The sequence below is a fragment of the Heptranchias perlo genome, chromosome 8 (genome assembly GCF_035084215.1).
Source record: "Heptranchias perlo isolate sHepPer1 chromosome 8, sHepPer1.hap1, whole genome shotgun sequence".
Classification (NCBI taxonomy): domain Eukaryota; kingdom Metazoa; phylum Chordata; class Chondrichthyes; order Hexanchiformes; family Hexanchidae; genus Heptranchias; species Heptranchias perlo.
Window position 1 is genome coordinate 52,787,269 of NC_090332.1, and position 17,563 is coordinate 52,804,831.

The 17,563-nt window shown below is 44.3% G+C and overlaps 1 protein-coding gene across 11 annotated transcripts in view; it reads left to right on the forward strand.

Moving 5' to 3' along the window:
- LOC137324615 (AT-rich interactive domain-containing protein 1B-like) overlaps window positions 1-17,563 on the forward strand; it is a 648,069-nt gene that overhangs the window by 554,810 nt on the left and 75,696 nt on the right. For all 11 annotated transcript variants that reach the window (XM_067989102.1, XM_067989104.1, XM_067989111.1 and 8 more), the window contains one exon: window positions 2,688-2,892. In XM_067989102.1, the coding sequence (XP_067845203.1) occupies window positions 2,688-2,892 (205 nt within the window). The remainder of the gene's footprint in view (window positions 1-2,687; window positions 2,893-17,563) is intronic.

Below are 17,563 nucleotides of genomic sequence, written 5' to 3' on the forward strand. Positions count from 1 at the left end.
GCCTACCAATTTTTGATTCCAATCTACCAGGGCATGATCCCTTTTTAACTCACTGTAACTTGTCCTCCTCCAATTAAGTATTTTTACGTTTGACTGTTCCTTGTCCTTTTCCATAACTATTCTAAACCTAATGATATTATAGAATCATAGAATCATAGAAGTTACAACATGGAAACAGGCCCTTCGGCCCAACATGTCCATGTCGCCCAGTTTATACCACTAAGCTAGTCCCAATTGCCTGCACTTGGCCCATATCCCTCTATACCCATCTTACCCATGTAACAGTCCAAATGCTTTTTAAAAGACAAAATTGTACCCGCCTCTACTACTGCCTCTGGCAGCTCGTTCCAGACACTCACCACCCTTTGAGTGAAAAAATTGCCCCTCTGGACCCTTTTGTATCTCTCCCCTCTCACCTTAAATCTATGCCCCCTCGTTATAGACTCCCCTACCTTTGGGAAAAGATTTTGACTATCGACCTTATCTATGCCCCTCATTATTTTGATCACTGTTCCAAAAATGCTGCCCCACTGAAACATGCTCTACTTGCCCCACTTCATTCCCTAGAACTAGATCCAACAATGCATCATTCCTGGTTGGGCTCTAAACACAATAATCAAGAAAGTTCTCTTGAACACATTTCAGGAATTCCTCCCCCTCTTTACCCTTAACACTGTTGCTATCCCAGTCTATGTTGGAACCATTGAAGACCCCCTTATCACTACTCTATAGTTCTTGCATCTTTTTGTAATTTGCCTGCAAATTTGCTCCTCTGTCTCCTTCCCACTGTTTGGTGGCTTATAATATGCCCAACTCCTCTATTCCTTAATTCTAACCAGATACATTTTGTCTTTGACCACTCAAATACATCATCCCTTTCCAGTGCTATAAAAGTTTCTTTTATCAATATTGCACCCTCCCTGCCCCCGCTCCTTTCTTTCCTTTCCTATCTTTCCTGAATACCATGTAGCCAGGAATATTAAGTACCCAATCCTCCCCTTCTTTGAGCCTGGTCTCTGTCATTGCCAAGATATCATAGTCCTATGTGGTGACTTGTGCCTGCAGCTCACCAACCTTAATTACCATGCTACTTGCATTTAGACACATGCATTCCAATCTCATAGACTGCCTTGCATTTGCCCCCTGTCTGATCCCTCCTATTTCTGAACTATTCTTTAGTCTCATGCCATTTGTCTCTCCCAGTCCTCTGTGCACCTTGTTTTTCCTCTCTAATGTTTCATCCTGGTATCCATCCCCCTGCCAAATTAGTTTAAACCCTCCCCCACAGCACTGGTTAACCTCCCCGCGAGGACATTTGTCCCAGCTCTGTTGAGGTGCAACCCGTCTGTCTTGTGCAGGTCGCTTCTGCCCTAGAACTGGACCCAGTGCCCCAGGAATCGGAAGCCCTCCCTCCTGCACCATTTTTCCAGTCACGCATTAACCTGTCTTAGTCCTATACTCACTAGCATGTGGCACTGGGGGGGTCCTTTGAGGTCCTGCTTTTTAACTTCCTCCCTAGCTCCTGAAACTCTGACTGCAGGACCTGAACCCTTTTCCTTCCCATGTCGTGGATTCCCTCATGGACCGGACTTCTGGCTGCTCCCCTACCCCCTCAAAATTTTCTGCACCCGGTCAGTGATGTCCTTTACCCAGGCACCAAGGAGGCAACACACCATGCGGGACTCACCGGCGGTTGCAGAAATGCCTGTCTATCCCCTGACTATCGAATCCCCTATAACAACTGCATTGCGACCTAACTGCCCCCGTGTGCAGTTAGGTCGCCCATGATGCCACTGATTGCTTCTGATTGCATTCTCCCGAGGTGTCATTACCCTCACTGGTATTCAACACTGAATACCAGTTTGTGAGTGCCACACTCCCAGGGGATTCCTGCACTGCCTGCCTGTTCCTCCTAGTCTGCCCGGTGGTCACCTACTCCCTCTCCTGAACTCTCTCGAGCTGGGGGATGACCACCTCTTGAAAGGTGCTTCCTGTATGCACTGTAGCAACGCCTGCTGCCTCTCAAGCTCAGGAACTCTGAGCTCGAGCAGTTGGTGGCACTTCCTGCACATGTGGTTTTCCAGAACACGCAAAGTGTCTGGAGTTCACACGTGGCACAGGATGTGCATGCGACCGGCCCCAGCTATCCTGCCATGTTAGCTAAAGATATAACTGGAAGGGAAGGCCTCCCCTCAAACTTTGACGGTCAGATTTTCTGTCATTTCTATACTCATTCAAGAGAATACGTAGTCAGTTGCCTGTATCCTCCTATCCCGTCTCCTCCCTCCATCACCCCAAAACAAAAATAGAGAACCTACTTGCTTACAGCTCTCCAACTAGTTAGTGTGACCAAATAGGACTGCACCCATTTACATGAGTCAAAGTTTTAGACAGCTGGAGTTTGCAATTCTTCAAGTTGTGACAATTGAGCTATCTGGTCTCTCTACTGCATCTGTTCCTCACTTCCTCTCAACCCCACCCCAACCAAACTCACAGTCAACTAAATTCCTATTTTGAAGGTGCTCAAAAGTGAGAAAAGCTGGTTAGAAAGTTGACAGTACACAAAATTTGTTCGTTGAATATGGTCACTCAGATCCTACTGTGTGATTTATCATGGAGGTATGCAGAAAGCATTTGACAATATTCGATCAGATTCTCATTGAATGATTTTAACATGATCTCCCTAGGTTAACAAAAACAAAAAATGGCGTGAACTGGCAACGACCCTGAGCGTAGGTACGTCAAGCAGTGCAGCCAGCTCACTAAAGAAGCAGTACATTCAGTACCTGTTTGCCTTTGAATGTAAGATTGAACGTGGAGAGGAGCCCCCTCCTGAGATATTCAGTTCTGGCGAATCCAAAAAGCAGCCTAAGATACAACCGCCTTCTCCTGGTGAGTACTAACTAGCACTGGACTCTGCTAAAGCTACAGTATTTCCATTGTGTTGATTTAAAGACACTGCTTATAAACTACAGAGAAAAACCTCTTCTGAGCTGACAGCTTCTTATAAATCTTGCTTTTGTTTAATTACACCACTGTTGCTGGCACATTTGCATCCCTTCTGAGGCTTCAAACAAGTAAATTTTGATTAGATATTCTGTCTCTATATTCCCTTTAGGGCTCATGCTGTCACAGAAGTTGAACTAATTGTAAAAGGTGGGAATATTATTTTTGAACAAAGATTAGGTTGTGTGTGTGTATTATTTTACTTTTTAGCCCCAATAGCAACACAGAGTTTGGAGGTAGTGATGAAGTGCCAGTCAAGCACCACTAATATGCATGATTAGAAGCAGGTGAGTCTTTCATGTGTTTGAGTTGCAAGTGCAGTGGGCTAGATTGTTTTGGCTCCATGGAAAGGTTTCCTGGTGTGGAGACCAGGGAGAATGATAAATGTGTATTTGTTTCCCTGTTAATAAGAACACAAAGCTGACACCTGCTGCAACTGGCTATGTTTCAAAACACACGTAGAATTCATGTTCACTGAGATGAATACAAATAGAACAAATAGTTGATGTTTTCATGCATTTTGCAATGGCTCCTCATTTGAAACAAGCCCATTTTCTCTATTCTTTAGAGATAGATAATCACAGAAAATAAACCACACATAAGCTGCAATCCATGAGTTCTCCCTTGTCTTTGAATCTCGTAACATCTGAGCATCTTTTCAACATATGCCTTAAAAGAGATTGTGTCAAAACAGCTGCACGGAAATATTGGATTGGATAAGCATTTTGCTGGTGATTCATTTTTAACAGTAATAAATGTGAAATTCTCTCTCCTAAATGTACATTTTTTTCCCTTTAGATTGTTTCAATCCCTATGCAGTCTTCATCAAATGTTTATTTGATTGACTTTGCACTCAAACTCTCTAGTCATAGTCATGCCATCAGTGGACCCCATAGAGAGGGAGAACAGACTGAATGGTGATCGACCCAGACTGCTCTTGTGCCCCTCTTAGCCGATGTTTACAGATCAGCATTGATAGAAATCTGTGAGCAAGCTTCTCTTTCAGCCAAGAAATTGTGCTTCTTACATATTGCTAAGGTTTCACAAAGTTTAAAAATTACTGGTGCAATTTCAAACTGCAGCCATGTCAACATCTGGCAGAAGCTGCTAAAGTCGTGAATTCAGAGAAAACCCCATGCTAAAATGTCTGTATTTCTTCAAATTTGATGTGATTAGGACTTCCATGCTTTTTCCTTATCTGACCTATGTTGTGAAATTTGGGCAGGAATAATTTCTGTTTGGAGTGTTTTGCTGAATGAAGTGCTAGATCAAGGTGTTCTGATGTATATCTGATTTTTTTTTAAAAGGCTATTCTATTGCTGTTGTTTAAGATGAAATCAAGAATGTGGTTGCTTATGACCTCTGGATTGCTGGCTTAGAGTATCAGTGGGGTCTGCTGTTGATAGTTCTGATTTTATAAGCTATCCTAAACGGTAATAAAAACAGACTTGAGTTGTACTATGTCTAGCCTGGCTAGCATTAAAAAAAACCGCTGAATGTAGAAATTATGAGAGTCAGGTCAGTCAAGGTTTGTACAGTGGCATTGCGTCCTGTAACGCTTTTTTTCCTTCCTTTTTCCACCAATTTTCTTCCTTCCACTCCTCTCCTCAAAATATGGGCCCAGAAATTTGGCCACACAACATGCTTTTTTCAGGCGGTAAACGGCCTAATAAGCTCCCAATATGGCGGGCCGGAAGTGCACCGCCCGCCATATTGGATAATGTAGATGTGCTGGCAGTAGGAGCGCACCTTAGCAACATTTAAAGTGCAGAATAAATTATTTAAATTAACGTCCTGCACATCTTGCAGGACCCATCTTCAATTTTCAATCGCCCCAACATTTCACTCGCCACATGATGATCTTGCACAGTACAACAACATTAACCGGCAGGAAGGCCCTCATACTTACCTGAATGTGGAGCCGGCTCCCCGGCCACCGCTACCAGCCCAATCACCCACCGCTACCTCACCCCAGTCACTGATCGTCTCACCCCAGCCAGAGGCCCAATCACCTACCCTTCCTCACTTACCTGTGGGCCGCTGCGACACCAGCACACGCCAAACCTTCAATTACGATTCACCAGCAGCACTGCGAGCTCACCGGCTCCATGGAAATGAGGCCCGAGGTCCAATCATTTACATAAATGATGTGTACTCTGGAATCAGAAGTACTATATCAAAATTTGCAGACGAGACCAAATGGGGGGGTATAGTTAATACTGAGAAAGACTGTAACAAAAAAGAAGACGACTTACTGACTTAATTGCAGAATGGGTGTGTGAATGGCAAATTAATTTCAATATAGATAAGTGTGAGATGGTGCATTTTGGTTGGAGGAATAAGAAGGCTACATGCTCCTTGGAAATTAAGAGTCTAAATGGGGTAGAGGCACAAAGGGATCTCGGCGTACAGATGCACAAATCATTAAAAGTTGTGATGCAGGTTAACACAGCAATAAAAAATGCAAAAATAATTCACTGGGGTTCACTTCTAGTGTAATAGAATTCAAAAGCAGAGAAGTTATGTTAAACTTATATAGAATCTTGGTTAGACCACACTTGGAATACGGTGCATAATTCTGGTCTCCATATTACAAAAAGGAGAGTGCAAAAAAGATTTACAAGGATGATACCAGAACTGACATGGTACAACTATCATGAAAGACTGAACAGGCTGGGATTCTTTTCTGTAGAAAAGAGAAGACTGAGAGGTGACCTGATAGAGGTCAATTGAATTTTGATGTGGTTCAAATGTGGATCGCTCGTTCCAGGAGGTAGTCACCCCGCAACCACAGAGAGTTCAGGAGGACAGTAAGTGGGAGGTTATCCAGTAGGGCAGGAAGATGAGGCAGGTGGTGTAGGAATCCCCTTGGAGTGTGACGCTCACCAACCGGTTTTCAGTGCTGATGTATATCTGATACCGGGGAGTGTGACGACACGTTGAAGGAATGCAGTCTAAAACAAATCCACGGCACCGTGGAGCAAATAACTACACAGGGTTACACAGCGAAATGTAGAAATGGAGTGGTTATGGGGGATTCGATAGTCAGGAGGACAGACGCGCATTTCTGCAACCACCGACATGAATCTCGCATGGTATGCTGCCTCCCTGGTGCCAGGGTAGAGGGCATCACTGAACAGGTGCAGAACATTTTATGGGGGGTAGGGCCAGAAGTCATGGTCCATGTTGAAACCAATGACATAGGTAGGAAAAAGGTTGAGGTCCTACAAACAGAGTTTCAGGAGGTAGGGAGAAAGTTAAAGAGCAGAACCTCAAAGGTACTAATATCTGGATTACTCCCAGTGCACTAATGAGTAGAGGAACGGTAAGATAAGGCTAGTTGATGCAAGGCTGGAGAAATGGTGCAGGAGGTGGGGCTTTAGATTCCTGGGGCATTGGGGCCAGTTCTGGGGCAGCAGGGACCTGTACAAGACAGATGGTAGCACCTCAACAAGGCTGGGACCAATGTCCTCGCGGGGAGGTTAACGAATGCTGTGGGGGAGGGTTTAAACTAATTCGGCAGGGGAAGGGGCACCAGGATGAAGCATCAGAAGAAAAACAAGATGTACAGAGGAATAAGTGAGACAAACAGCACTAGAATAAAGAGTGGTTCATAGGAGGGATCAGACAGGGGAGAAATACAAGATAGACAAAGGTGAGTTTGGAGTGCATGTGTGTAAATGCATGGAGTTTGGCAAATAAGATTGGCAGGGGGAGGGGCATCTGGATGAAGCATCAGAGAGGAGAAACAAGATGCACAAACGTCTGGGAGACCTGGCTCAAACAAGAGGAGGAAAGGGAACATAATATTCCTAGATACAATGTGTATTCAGGAAAAATAGGAAAGGAGGAAAAAGAGGGGGGTGGTGGCAGCATTGATCAAAGATACTGTTACAGCCCTGGAAAGGGATGATGTGCTTGAGGGTTCAAAGACAGAATCTGTTTGGTTAGAGTTAAGGAACAGAAGAGGAGCTGTTATGCTGCTAGGTTTATACTATAGGCCACCAAATATTGGGAAGGAGATAGAGGAGCAAGGGCAAAGTGGGGGAAGAAATTCCTGAAATGTGTACAAGAGAACTTTCTTAATCAGTATGTTTCCAGCCCAACAGGAAGGAAGTAGAGCTGGATCTAGTTCTGGGGAATGAAGTGGGGCAAGTGGAGCACGTTTCAGTGGGAGAGAATTTGGGAAATAGTGATTGTAGTATCATTAGGTTTAGAGTAGTTATGGAAAAGGACAAGGAACAATCAAGGGTGAGGATACTCAGCTGGAAGGGGGCTAATATCAGTGAGTTGGTAAGGGTTCTGGCCCAGGTGGATTGGAATCAAAGATTGGCAGGTAAAACAGTAAACAGCAATGAGCCTTCAAAGAGGAGATAGTTCGGGTACAGACTAGACACATTCCCACGAGGGGGAAAGGAAGTCCATCCAAAGCTAGAGCTCCCGATTCCCGATTAGATAACACAGAGAGCCAGATATCCAAGTTTGCTGATGAAACAAAAATTGGTGGCATAGTAAGTAGTGTAGACGGGAGCATAAAATTAGAAAGAGACGTTGATAGATGGATTTCAACGCAGATGAACCAAAAAAAGGATAGATCCGAGTATTTTTTAAATGGTGAGAAACTAGGAATAGCGGAGGTCCAAACAGATTTATGAGTCCATGTACAAAGATCACTAAAATGTTCAGGTACAAAACATTATCAAAAAGGCTAATAGAAGAGGGCTAAAATAAAAAGGGGTGGAAGTTTTGTTACTGCTACACAAAGCCCTGGTTAGACCACATCTGGAGTACTGTGTAGAGTTTTGGGCACCGCACCTTAGAAAGGATATATTGGCCTTAGAAGGAGCGCAGCGCAGATTCACCAGAATGTTACTACTGCTCCAAGGGTTAAATTATGAGGAGAGATTACATAAACTAGACTTGTATTCCCTGGAATATAGAAGGTAAAGATGTTTTTTGATTGAGGCTTAGAGGATTTTGAAAGGAATGGAAAGGGTAGATAGAGAGAAACTTTTTCCACTGGTGGGGGAGTCTAGGACAAGGGGACATAACCTTAAACTTAGAGCCAGGCCATTCAGGAGAGAAGTTAGGAAACACTTCTTCATGCAAAGGGTGGTAAAAGTGTGGAACTCTCTCCCACAAAAAGTAGTAGATGCTACCTCAATTAATATTTTTAAATCTGAGATCTGAGGTTTTTGCTGGCTAAGGATATTAAGGGATATGGAACCAGGGTGGGTAAATGGAGTTAGGATACAGATCAGCCAAGATCTCATTGAATGGTGGAACAGGCTCGAGGAGCTGAATGGCCCACTCCTGTTCCTATGTTCCTTGGATGACTAAAGCAATAGAGATTAAAATGAAACAGAAAAAGGAGGCTTATGACAAATGTATGGTTCATAATATCGTACAGAAAGTATAAAGGAGATCTAAAAAAGGGAATAAGAGGGGCAAAGAGAGAGTATGAGAATAGATTAGCGGTTAACATAAAAGGGAACTCAAAAGTCTTTTATGAACATATAAATAGTAAAAGGATAGTCAAAGGAAAGGTGGAGTCGAGTAGGGACATAAAAAGGAGATAATCTTGTAGAGGCAGAGGGCATGGCTGGGGTACTGTATGAGTACTTTGCAACTGTCTTCACAAAAGAGGATGCTGCCAATATTACAGTAAAGGAGGAGGTAGTAGAGAAATTGGATAGAATAAAAATAGATAAAAAGGAGTTAATTAAAAGGTTGGCAGCGCTCAAAGTAGAAAAGTCACTGGTCCAGATGCGATGCATTCTAGGTTGCTGAGGGAAATAAGAGTGGAAATGTAACACCCCTGTTCAAAAAAGGGAAGAGGGATAAACCAGGTAACTACAGGCAAGTCAGCTTAACGCTGGCAGTGGGGAAACTTTTTGAAAAATAAGCTGGGCAAAATTAATTGTCATTTGGAAAAACATGGGTTAATCATTGACAGCCAGCACATATTTGTTAAAGGCAAATCGTGTTTGACTAACTTGATTGAGTTTTTTGATGAAGTAACAGAGAAGGTTGATGAGGATATTGTGGTTGATGTGGTATATATGGACGTTCAAAAGGTGTTTGATAAAGTACCACATAATAGATTTGTTAACAAAATTGAAGCCTGTGGGTCAGAAAGCAGAGAGTAGTGGTGAACGGTTGCTTTTCAGACTGGAGGGAAGTATACATTGGGTCCCCCAGGGGTCAGTATTAGGACCACTGCTCTTTTTCATATATATTAATGATCTGGACTTGGGTATAAAGGGCATAATTTCAAACGCAGAGAAGTATGAAGTGATGCATTTTAGAAGGAAGAATGAGAAGAAGCAATATAAATTAAAAGTACAGTTTTAAAGGGGACACAGGAACAGAGGGACCTGGGGGTGTGCGTACAGAAATGCTTGACGGTGGTAGGATAAATTGATACAGCTGTTAAAAAAGTGTGTATGATCTTTGGCTTTACAAATAGAGCAAGAATATTGTGTCCAATTCTGGGCACCACTCTTTAGGAAGGATGCCAAGGCCTTGGAGAGAGTGCAAAAAAGATTTACTAGAATGGTATCAGGCATGTGGGACTGCAATTATGTAGCGAGGCTAGGGAAGCTGGAAATGTTCTCCTTAGAGCAGAGAAAGTTAAAGGGAGATTTAATAGAGGCGTTCAAAATCATGAAGGGTTTTGATAAAGTAAATAAGGAGAAACTGTTTCCACTGGCAGGAGGGTCAGTAACCAAAAGACACAGATTTAAGGTGAACCAGAGGGGAAATTAGGATAATTTTCTTTTACACATTGAGTTGTTATGATCTGGAATGCATGGCCTGAAAGGGTAGTGGAAGCAGATTCAATAGTAACTTTTGAAAGGGAATTCGATATATACTTTCATAGAATTACATAGAAGCTGCAGCACAGAAACAGGCCATTCAGCCCAGCTGGTCTATGCCAGTGTTCATGCTCCACACAAGTCTCCTCCCACACCACCTCATCTAACCCTGTCAGCATATCCTTCTATTCTTTTCTCATGTGCTTATCTAGATTCCCCTTAAATGCATCCATGCTATTCGCCTCAACTATTCCTTGAAGTTTCTCCTGAATTCTGTTGGATTTAAAGGTCTTATATTTATGGTCCCTAGTTTTGTCTTTCCCACAAGTGGAAACATCTCTACACCTACCCCATCAGACATAGAAACATAAAAATAAAGAAAATAGGAGCAGGAGTAGGCCATTCGGCCCTTCGAGCCTGCTCCGCGTTCAATACCATATTCCCGCTCTCTCCCCATACCCCTTGATACCTTTTGTGTCTAGAAATGTATCTATCTCCTTCTTAAATATATTGCGTGACTTGGCCTCCACAGCCTTCTGTGGTAGAGAATTCCACAGGTTCACCACCCTCTGAGTGAAGAAATTTCTCCTCATCTCAGTCCGAGATGCCCTACCCCATATCCTGAGACTGTGACCCCTCGTTCGAGACCCCCCCCCCAGCCAGTCTGTCTAGCCCTGTCAGAATTTTATACGTTTCAATGAGATCGCCTCTCATTCTTCTAAACTCCAGTGAATAAAGGCCAAGTCGACCCAATCTCTCCTCATACAACAGTCCTGCCACCTCAGGAATCAGTCTGGTGAACCTTCGCTGCACTCCCTCTATGGCAAATATATCCTTTTTCAGGTAAGGAGACCAAAACTGCACATAATACTCCAGGTGTGGTCTCACCAAAGCCATGTGTAACTGCAGTAAGACATCCTTGCTCCTGTACACAAATCTTCTTGCAATCAAAGCCAACATACCATTTGCCTTCCTAACTGCTTGCTGCACCTGCATGTTTGCTTTCAGTGACTGGTGTACAAGGACACCCAGGTCCCTTTGTACATCAACATTTCCCAATCTGTTACCATTTAAATAATACTCTGCCTTTCTGTTTTTCCTTCCGAAGTGGATAGCTTCACATTTATCCACGTTATATTGCATCTGCCATGTATTTACCCACTCACTCAACTTGTCTAAATCGCCTTGGAGCCTCTTTGCATCCTCCTCACAACTCATAATCCCACCTAGTTTTGTGTCATCAGCAAACTTGGAAATATTACATTTGGTTCCCTCATCCAAACCATTGATATATATTGTGAATAGCTGGGGCCCAAGCACTGATCCCTGCAGTATCCCACTCGTCACTGCCTGCCACCCCGAAAAAGACCCATTTATTCCTACTCTCTGTTTCCTGTCTGTTAACCAATTTTCAATCCATGCCAGTATATTACCCCCAATCCCATGTGCTTCAATTTTGCACACTAACCTTTTATGTGAGACTTTATCAAGAGCCTTCTGAAAATCCAAATACACCGTATCCACTGGTTCTCCCTTATCTGTTCCACCAGTTACATCCTCAAAAAACTCCAGTAGGTTTGTCAAACGTGATTTCCCTTTCATAAATCCATGTTGACTTTGTCTAATCCCGTTGATATTTTCTAAGTGCCCTGTTATCACATCTTTTATAATAGACTCTAGCATTTTCCCTACGATTCATGTTAGGCTAACCGGTCTGTAGTTCCCTGTTTCTCTCCCTCCTTTTTTAAATAGTGGGGTTACATTTGCCACCCTCCAATCTGCAGGAACTGTTCCATAATCTATAGAATTTTGGAAGATGACAACCAATGCATCCATTATTTCCATGGCTACCTCTTTAGTACTCTGGGATGCAGATAATCAGGCCCTGGGGATTTATCGGCTTTCAGTCCCATTAATTTCTACAGCGTTTTTTTTTTACGAATACTAATTTCCTTTAATTCCTCCTTCTCACTGGACCCTTGGTTCCCAAGCATTTTTTTTTATTCATTCATGGGATGTGGGCGTCGCTGGCGAGGCCAGCATTTATTGCCCATCCCTAATTGCCCTTGAGAAGTTGGTGGTGAGCTGCCTTCTTGAACCGCTGCAGTCCATGCGGTGAAGGTTCTCCCACAGTGCTGTTAGGAAGGGAGTTCCAGGATTTTGATCCAGCGACGATGAAGGAGCGACGATATATTTCCAAGTCTGGATGGTGTGTGACATGGAGGGGAACGTGCAGGTGGTGTTGTTCCCATGTGCCTGCTGCCCTTGTCCTTCTAGGTGGTAGAGGTCGCAGGTTTGGGAGGTGCTGTCGAAGAAGCCTTGCCGAGTTGCTGCAGTGCATCCTGTGGATGGGACACACTGCAGTCACTGTGCGCCGGTGGTGAAGGGTGTGAATGTTTAGGGTGGTGGATGTGTGCCAATCAAGCAGCTGCTTTGTCCTGGATGGTGTGGAGCTTCTTGAGCGTTGTTGGAGCTGCACTCATCCAGGCAAGTGGAGAGTATTCCATCACACTCCTGACTTGTGCCTTGTAGATGGTGGAAAGGCTTTGGGGAGTCAGGAGGTGAGTCACTCGCCACAGAATACCCAGCCTCTGACCTGCTCTTGTAGCCACAGTATTTATGTGGCTGGTCCAGTTAAGTTTCTGATCAATGGTAACCCCCAGGATGTTGATGGTGGGGGATTTGGCGATGATAATGTTGTTGAATATCAAGGGGAGGTGGTTAGACTCTCTCTTGTTGGAGATGGTCATTGCCTGACACTTGTTGGCGCCAATGTTACTTGCCACTTATCAACCCAAGCCTGGATGTTGTCCAGGTTTTGCTGCATGAGAGCACGGACTGCTTCGTTATCTGAGGGTTTGTGAATGGAACTGAACACTGTTCAATCATCAGCGAACATCCCCATTTCTGACCTTATGATGGAGCGAAGGTCATTGATGAAGCAGCTGAAGATGGTTGGGCCTTGGACACTGCCCTGAGGAAGTCCTGCAGCAATGTCCTGGGGCTGGGATGATTGGCCTCCAACAACCACTACCATCTTCCTTTATGCTAAGTTTGACTCCAGCCAATGGAGAGTTTTCCCCCTGATTCCCATTGACTTCAATTTTACTAGGACTCCTTGGTGCCACACTTGGTCAAATGCTGCCTTGATGTCAAGGGCAGTCAATGCCCTTGACATCAAGGCATTCACCTCTGGAATTCAGCTCTTTTGTCCATGTTTGCCCACGGCTGTAATGAGGTCTGGAGCCGAGTGGTCCTGGTGGAATCCAAACTGAGCATCGGTGAGCAGGTTATTGTTGAGTAAGTGCCGCTTGATAGCACTATCGACGACACCTTCCATCACTTTGCTGATGATTGAGAGTAGACTGATGGGGTGGTAATTGGCCGGATTGGATTTGTCCTGCTTTTTGTGGACAGGACATACCTGGGCAATTTTCCACATTGTCAGGTAGATGCCAGTGTTGTAGCTGTACTGGAACAGTTTGGCTAGAGGCACGGCTAGTTCTGGAGCACAAGTCTTCAGCACTACAGCCGGGATGTTGTCGGGGCCCATAGCCTTTGCTGTCTCCAGTGCACTCAGCCGTTTCTTGATGTCACGTGGAGTGAATCGAATTGGCTGAAGACTGGTTTCTGTGATGGTGGGGATGTCGGGAGGAAGCCGAGATGGATCATCCACTCGGCACTTCTGGCTGAAGATGGTTGCAAATGCTTCAGCCTTGTCTTTTGCACTCACGTGCTGGACTCCACCATCATTGAGGATGGGGATGTTTACAGAGCCTCCTTCTCCCATTAGTTGTTTAATTGTCCACCACCATTCACGACTGGATGTGGCAGGACTGCAGAGCGTTGATCTGATCCGTTGGTTGTGGAATCACTTAGCTCTGTCTATAGCATGTTGCTTCTGCTGTTTAGCATGCATGTAGTCCTGAGTTGTAGCTTCACCAGGTTGGCATCTCATTTTTAGGCATGCCTGGTGCTGCTCCTGGCATGCTCTTCTACACTCCTCATTGAGCCAGGGTTGATCCCCTGGCTTGTTGGTAATGGTAGAGTGAGGAATATGCCGGGCCATGAGGTTACAGATTGAGCTGGAATACAATTCTGCTGCTGCTGATGGCCCACAGCGCCTCGTGGATGCCCAGTTTTGAGCTGCTAGATCTGTTCTGAATCTATCCCATTTAGCACAGTGATAGTGCACACAACATGTTGGATGGTGTCCTCAGTGCGAAGACGGGAATTCATCTCCACGAGGACTGTGCGGTGGTCACTTCTACCAAGACTGTCATGGACAGATGCATCTGCGACTGGTAGTTTGGTGAGGATGAGGTCGAGTATGTTTTTCACTCATGTTGGTTCGCTCACCACCTGCCGCAGGCCCAGTCTGGCAGCTATGTCCTTCAGGACTCGGCCAGCTCGCTCAGTAGTGGTGCTACCGAGCCACTCTTGGTGATGGACATTGAAGTACCCCACCCAGAGTGCATTCTGTGCCCTTGCTACCCTCAGTGCTTCCTCCAAGTGGTGCTCAACATGGAGGAGGACTGATTCATCAGCTGAGGGAGGGCGGTCGGTGGTAATCAGCAGGAGGTTTCCTTGCCCATGTTTGACTTGTTGCCATGAGATTTCATGGGGTCCGGAGTCAATGTTGAGGACTCCCAGGGCCACTCCCTCCTGACTGTATATCAGTGTACCACCACCTCTTCTTGGTCTGTCCTGCCGGTGGGACAGGACAAACACAGGGAAGGTGATGGAAGAGTCTGGGACGTTGGCTGAAACGTATGATTCTGTGAGTATGGCTTTGTCAGGCTGTTGCTTGACTAGTCTGTGGGACAGCTCTCCCAATTTTGGCACAAGTCCCCAGATGTTCGTGAGCAGGGTTGACTAGTCTTGGTTTGCCTTTGTCGTGTCTGGTGCCTAGTGGTCTGATGCCAGGTGGTCCGTCTGGTTTTATTCTTAATATGACTTTTTTTAGCGAGATTTTACAATTGAGTGGCTTGCTCGGCCATTTCAGAGGGTAGTTAAGAATCAACCACATTGCTGTGGGTCTGGAGTCACATATCGGCCAGACCGGGTAAGGACGGCAGGTTTCCTTCCCTAAAGAATATTAGTGAATCAGATGGGTTTTTATGACAATCCGGTAGTTTCATGGCTGCCATACTAGTTTTTTTTTAATTCCAGATTTTTTTATTTAATTAATTGAATTTAAATTTGCCTGCTGCCGTGGCAGGATTTGAACTCATGACTCCGGATTACTGGTCCAGTAACATAACCACTATGCTACCTACCCGTTTTTTAAAAAAGAATAGTGGGGTTAAATTTGCCACGCCCCCCCCAATCTGCAGGAACTGTTCCATAATCTATAGAATTTTGGAAGATGATAACCAATGCATCCACTATTTCCATGGCTATCTCTTTCGTGGGAAGTTATTTGTGTCGTCTTCCATGAAGACAGAACCAACGTATTTGTTTAATTGCTCTGCCATTTCCTTGTTCCCCATTGTAGATTCTCCCATTTCTGACTGTAAGGGACCTACATTTGTCTTCACTAATCTTTTTTCTTTTTATATACTTTTAGAAGCTTTTACAATCCACTTTTATGTTCCTTGCAAGTTTACTCTCATACTCTATTTTTCCCCTCTTAATCATCTCTTGGTCCTTTTTTCCTGAATTCTAAACTGCTCCCAATCCTCAGGCTTGCTACTTTTTCTGGCAACTTTATATGACTCCTCTTTGGATCTAATACTATCCTTAATTTCTTTTGTTAGCCATGATTGGGCCGCTTTTCCTTTTGTGTTTTTGCGCCAGAAAGGAATGTATAACTGTTGCAATTCATGCATTCGTTCCTTAAATGTTAGCCATTGCCTATCCATCGTCATGCCTTTTAATGAAGCTCCCTAATCTATCATAGTCAACTCACTCCTCAAAACTTCATAGTTTCCTTTGTTTAGATTTAGGACCCATTTTTGGATTGGACTACTTCACTTTCCATCTTAATGAAGAATTCTATCATGTTACGGTCACTCCTTCCTAAAGGACCCTGCACAACAAGATTATTAATTAACCCCTTCTCATTGCACAATACCCAATCTGGGATAGCCTGTTCCCTCGTTGGCTCCTCAACGTACTGGTCTAAGAAACCATCTCGTACACATTCCAGGAATTAATCCTCCACAGTATTGTTGCTAATTTGATTTGGCCAGTCTATATGTAGATTAAAATCACCCATGATTACTGTAGTACCCTTGTTACCTGCATCTCTAATTTCCCCTTCATAATTTTGAAGACCTCTATTTGTCACCCCTCAGCCTTCTCTTTTCTGGAGCAAAGAGCCCCAGCCTGTTCAGCCTTTCCTGATAAGTATATCCTCTCAGTTCTGGTATCATCCTTGTGAATCTTTTTTGTACCTTCTCCAGTGCCTCTATCCTTGAAGGGGAAAAATTTGCAGGGCTACGGGGAAAGAGCAGGGCAGTGAAACTGATTGGATAGCTCTTTCAAAGAGCCAGCAAAGGCACGATGGGCTGAATAGCCTCCTCCTGTGCTTGTAAGATTGTATGATTCTATGATAGGATAGACGCAGAGAAGATATTTCCACCTGTAGGGGAGTCCAAGCCAGGGGCCATCAATGTAAAATAGTGTCTGATAAATCCAATAAGGAATTCAGGAGAAAGTTATTTACACAGAGAGTAGTGAGAATGTGAAACTCACTTCCACATGGAGTGGTTGAGGCAAATAGCATCAATGCATTTAAGGGGAAGCTAGATAAGTACACAAGGGAGAAAGGAATAGAATCATCGAAGTTTATGGCACAGAAGGAGGCCATTCGGCCCTGCGTGTCCGTGCTGGCTGAGAAAGAGCTATCCAGCTTAATCCCACTTTCCAGCACTTGGTCCATAGCCCTGTAGGTTACAGCACTTCAAGTGCACATCCAAGTACTTTTTAAATGAGTTGAGGGTTTCTGCCTCTACTGTCTTTTCAGGCGGTGAGTTCAGACCCCCCCACCATCCTCTGGGTGAAAATAATTCTCTTCAACTTCCCTCTAGTCCTTCTAGCAATTACTTTAAATCTATGCCCCCTGGTCACTGATCCCTCTGCTAAAGGAAATAATTCCTCCTTATCCACTCTGTCTAGGCCTCGCATAAACTCCAGCATAGACCATTTGGGCCGAATGGCCTGTTTTTGTGCTGTATTATGTGTAATATCGAGGACACCTCGTGCCTCACCATTTAGGCACAGGAAGTGTACCCTGTGGGCGTATCCGTATTTCCAGGCAATGGATTGCTTGCTAGGATACATTTCAACAGGTGTCATGAGGTACTTTGGCTAAATGTGCATCCTTCCTTTGTGAGCCTCGGTAGCCAGTTTTGGCACATTACTCAGCTGCAAGGCCACCACAGACAGGTCCAAACCTGTCCTGGCACAACAACCAGACACACACACTCCCAGCAGAATAGCGATCAACAACAGGAACACTATCTGATTTTTTTTTTTACCCTGCCCGCTATAATCCAGTAGTGCTTTGTACCATAGAGCTGAGTTTTAGCTAATGGAAATGCACTGTGGGTTCTGCTCCTATTTTAAATCTGCAGCCATTGCTTTGTATATGTTTAAGGATGTACCTTTGTCATGGAGGCTGTGACTTTCACTCTACAGTTTCATCTCAAATCAGCTCCTTTAGAAAAGAGAAATAAGACTTGCATTTATACAGCACCTTTCACAACCTTGGGACATCCCAAAGCGCTTTACAG